This window comes from Ovis aries, chromosome 24, assembly GCF_016772045.2.
Source record: "Ovis aries strain OAR_USU_Benz2616 breed Rambouillet chromosome 24, ARS-UI_Ramb_v3.0, whole genome shotgun sequence".
NCBI classification, from domain to species: Eukaryota; Metazoa; Chordata; class Mammalia; order Artiodactyla; family Bovidae; genus Ovis; species Ovis aries.
Genome location: NC_056077.1, coordinates 2,735,149 through 2,739,420, shown reverse-complemented (window position 1 = coordinate 2,739,420; position 4,272 = coordinate 2,735,149). Strand labels below are relative to the sequence as shown.

The following is a 4,272-nucleotide window of genomic DNA, read 5'->3' as shown; positions in this document are numbered from 1 at the left end:
GGGGGCGTGTGTGGAGCTCTGGAGGTCAAGTGAAGGCCTCACCTTTGCCACAGGAGTCAGGGGGGCCTGAGCCCTAAGGAGCCTCTCCAGGTGGGCCAGTGCAGGCCCAGAAGGAGGAGCCAGATTCTGGACAAGGCTGCTCTCTGCTCCATGTGTGCCGAGCTGCTCGGTCGTGTCCGACTTTTTGTGACCCCGTGGACTGTAGCCCACAAGGCTCCTCTCTCCATGGGATTCTCCAGGCAAGAATTCTGGAGTGGGGTGCCAGGCCCTCCTCCAGCAGACCTTGACTCAGGGATCGAAGCCCTGTCTGTATCTCCTGCGTTGCAGGCGGGTTCTTTACCGCTGAGCCTGCAGGGAAACGCAAAAGGGTGGTAACACTTGTTTATTCGCAATGGCATTGACATTTCATGAACTTTTCAAGTCTCACATTATTCTACTGAATTTTTACTAATCATTTAAAATGCAAAATGTATTCTTAGCTCACGGATTGTGTAAGAAGCGATGGCAGGCGGGACTTGGCCTGCGGATAGCAGTGTGCTGACCCCTGGCTCCGGGTCATGGTGTAAGTAGGGAGTTGGCAGCTAGACAGGGCCTCCACCCCGACACCAAGACCCCCGCACTACCATCCCGATAAAGCCGGGGTCCCCGGTTCCTGGCCGCCAGCTCCTCCCCAGTGAGGCTGTGCACTACCTGTGCCCCTTCTCCTTGTCATTGCGTGGGGGTTCTGGACCCTGAACCGGGTTCTACATGAGGCAGGAGCCCTGGGCCCCACAAAGCTCTGCGGGCAGCTACCCTGAAGCACCCCTGTGAGGCTGACCCTGTTAGGTCAACTGGGAAGGGCTCTCAGGACACCTCCTCCACCTTTAATGTCAAGGTCAAGTGCAAGGGCCCAGAAGAGAGACCCAGAGGTGAGAGTAAAATACCTGTCATTGTCTCCTTGTATTTGTGTGGGCTGCGGGGCCAAGACAATAAACACAGCACATCCGGGAGCCTCCCCACTGGATGGCTCTGGGGATTCCCCCAGGAAGACCCCCACCAGCTCCTTCCTGACCCCTGCTGACCCCGGCCTCCTTCCTCCTGGAGGGGGGCCCACATGGCCCAGGAGGGTATAAAAGGCTCGGTGGCAGACATCCAGGTGCCAAAAGACTCCCAGCACCAGGACGGGACCACAGGACTCCACAGGCCCAGTAAGGCCCCGCCCCATGCCATGCTTAGGCCCACGAGGTCAGGGGAGGCCCCTCTCTGAGATGGGATGGCCTGTCTTCTTCTCTCCAGGAGCCCCTGACTCTCCAGCCAGAAGCCATGCTGCTGTGGCTGACCCTCGCCCTCCTGTGGAGCCCCACCTGCTGGGCACAGCGTAAGTCTGGCTGGGGGTCCCCCCATCCTACCCCCCTGGAGGCCCCCCTCACTCCCCTCCCTCCGTCTAGGAGTGGGGTCTGGGCCAGCCCTTGTCACAGACAGACTCTGCTCTCAGGCCTGTCCCCTCATCTGGAGGGGCTGTGTCCTCCTCTGGGCAGAAACAGCCAACATGTCACTATGTGTTTATTTTTTTCCTCTTCTCCACCTGGTTCTTTCATATAATAGAGACATTTGGGCCTGGAGGAGGTACCTATTTCAGTACCTCTAGAGACTTCCAAAACGATATCACCGGGATTCGAGTGTTCATAGGTCCTCTGGGCCTAATCAAGAGGTGAGTTGAGCAGGGCTTGGAGCCCCTCACTGCATCCCAGCCCCTGCCCCAGTCTCAGGAACCTGGGGAGGGGCTGGGCCCTCCTCCCAGTACCCTCACTGGGGTGCTGATGTCTCCTAAGTCAGCTGGGGCCTTGGGGTCCTGGAGCCCCCAGCCAGCACCTTCTGTCTGTCCCTCCTCCTCTGCTGTTTCCTCCCCTGCACCCCAGCCCTCTCCCCTCTTCTCTCCTCCTGCAAGTCCAGCCTCTGCTTCCTGGGATGGCCGAAAGGGAGGGGTGCTTCTCCCCACTGTCTCCTTTCAACCCCGACTCAGCTCAACCAGAAATGGTCTCTCAGTCTGAGAATGCCTATGGGAAAGCAGAAGTTCTGCCCAGGTTGGAGTCAAAGAGAAAAGGAAAGAGGGTCAGAGTGGACCGCTGATTGAACACTAGAAGCGTAGAGGCAGCAAGCCCAGGTCTTCCCCTAGTGGTTAAGTTAAATGGGGGCTTTGCGCCAGGCCTGGGGTAGATATTTGCTCTGCATTTACGGGGCCCCAGGGAGCTGGGGAGAAGGAATGGGCCAGAGCAGCAGGCACCATGGGGGCCAGAGTGTGGGCGGGGCCAGTGAGGAGGGGACACTCTGGGATGGACACTGAGGTGGGGGAAGGTCACAGAGACGGGTCACCTGCTCCTGAGGCCCCCACCTGGTCTAGTGCAGTGACTGGGCCTCCAAATGCTGGGCTGGGGGTCAGCTGCCCTCTCTGAGCCGCGAGACCAGCTGCACCTCCTGAGGGTCTTAATGACTGGGCACCTTTGGGACCTGTCCTGATGGAAGATCTTAGTGAATGCTCCCCCAAATCAGTCCCCCTTTGCAGATGAGCAAACTGAGGCCAGGAGAGACTGGTCAAGAAGCCCCAAATCACAGAGCCTGAAAGTGTCAGCGCAGGGGTTGGCACCAGGAAGGCACCAAAGTCACGTGCTCAGGCAGTTATGCTGCAGTGACAGGCTGTCCTTGCGGGTGACATTGGGGGGCGAGCTGTTTAGAGGACTGGGGATTGGAGGGTCACCCAGACCCTGGGTCTTCAAATCTCCCCTTTCCTCTCAGTATCCAGGTGAGATATGGCTCTTCCTGGAGTGAGAAATATGGAGCCCCAGGTGGGACCCCTCAGGAATTCATTCTGCTTCCGGAAGAACACATTACAGGAATCTACGGCGCCTATAAGAATTTCCTCCGCTACTTGGTCATATACACGGACCAAGGGAGGGTGTTCCCATTTGGGAAGGAAGATGGCAACACCTTTATTGACTTCCCTGATGACAGTGACAAAGTGCTCACCAGAGTCTATGGCCACTACAGGCCTCTGGGCATTACCAGCATTGGCTTTGAATGGGGTTATCCTTCATTCTTAAAGAAATAGCCCTTCAACCAAAGAGAAATGACCATTCCTACGTTTCCAGGGCTGGGCCGTGGGTTACCCTGCCAAGGCCATCTGGTTGGTGGTGGGCGCAAGGTGGCAGGGACCTGACTGCAGCCCTGAATCAGAATCCACCAATAAATCCAGCTTCTGCAGTGACAGTGGGTCCAGGGTGCTCCTTGGCCTGGGATGCGAACGAGCCTTCTGAGCTTGTGGGGATGAGACCTCCGGGGCAGAGCTCACTGAGCAGAGCTGCAGGAGGAGGCAGGAGGGGGTCCGACACCCCAGGGCTGGGTGATTCTGACAGGATGCAGGGCCTGCCATGCAGACCCCAGCCTCTCCCATAATCTCTGCGGATTCAGGGCTCCCAGAAGCCCCACCCCAGCTCTCTGCTGCAAGGCCATCCAGGGGCCCTGAGCTGTCCAGGCTCAATTCCAGGATTCTCTGAGTGTGCAGGGGCTTGGGGAAGCCACTCAATCATTCATTCACCCATTCACTCACTCAGCATACATTTGCCAAGGCCTAGGCCACAGATGGATCCTTGGACACCAGAGAAATGAAGAGCCCAGTGATCAGCCAGGGGCTCCCCATGGGAAGTGGATACAGAAGCTGATGGAGGCAGCTGGCTGTTGCAACTGCATTGATAGTAACAGGTCTACCACCCTGTGTTCAGGCACAAGCCCAGTGGAGGGTGTGCTTCAGGGAAGCCTTCCTGGAGGAGGCACTATCTGCGCTAAATATAAGGCTGAGTGAGAGCTGGCCAGGTGGGTTAAGGGAGGGAGGCCTTCCAGGCCAAGAGATCAACATGGGAATGGCCAGAGCCAGGCATCCCCAGGACCCCACTTCTTGAAAGGCGGGCATCTGTTACAGCCCGAAGGGAAAGGAAAGCAGCCCCCAGGCCTGGCACATTCTCTCAACGCCTCCATCAGACTGCAGCAGCCTGCCCCTCAGCCACGGTGCAGAGGCCGCCCTGTCCCCCCCCCTCAGCTCCCCGCCCGGCAGCCCTAGAGGGACAGGACTGCTGCTTCCCGGCTTGCAGAAGGAGGCAGTGCAGGCCCGGAGGACAGAGGCTCGGCCTGTCACACGGCACGAGTGGAGGAGTCGGGATTCAGGGGGAGGAGGTCTGGCTGCAAAGTCTGGATTCAGACCCCCAGACCAGCAAAGGTTTCCAGACAGATCCTCATCTCTTT

The 4,272-nt window shown here is 58.2% G+C and overlaps 1 protein-coding gene across 1 annotated transcript; it reads left to right on the top strand.

Annotated features, from left to right (window-relative positions):
- Nucleotides 1-1,137: 1,137 nt before the first annotated feature.
- On the top strand, nt 1,138-3,241 carry LOC105604849 (zymogen granule protein 16 homolog B). Its single transcript, XM_027961510.2, has 4 exons — nt 1,138-1,187; nt 1,276-1,357; nt 1,585-1,690; nt 2,773-3,241. Exons 2-4 carry the CDS (start codon nt 1,303-1,305, stop codon nt 3,083-3,085), a joined length of 474 nt encoding a protein of 157 aa, XP_027817311.1. The 5' UTR covers nt 1,138-1,187; nt 1,276-1,302; the 3' UTR covers nt 3,086-3,241.
- The last annotated feature ends 1,031 nt before the right edge of the window (nt 3,242-4,272 follow it).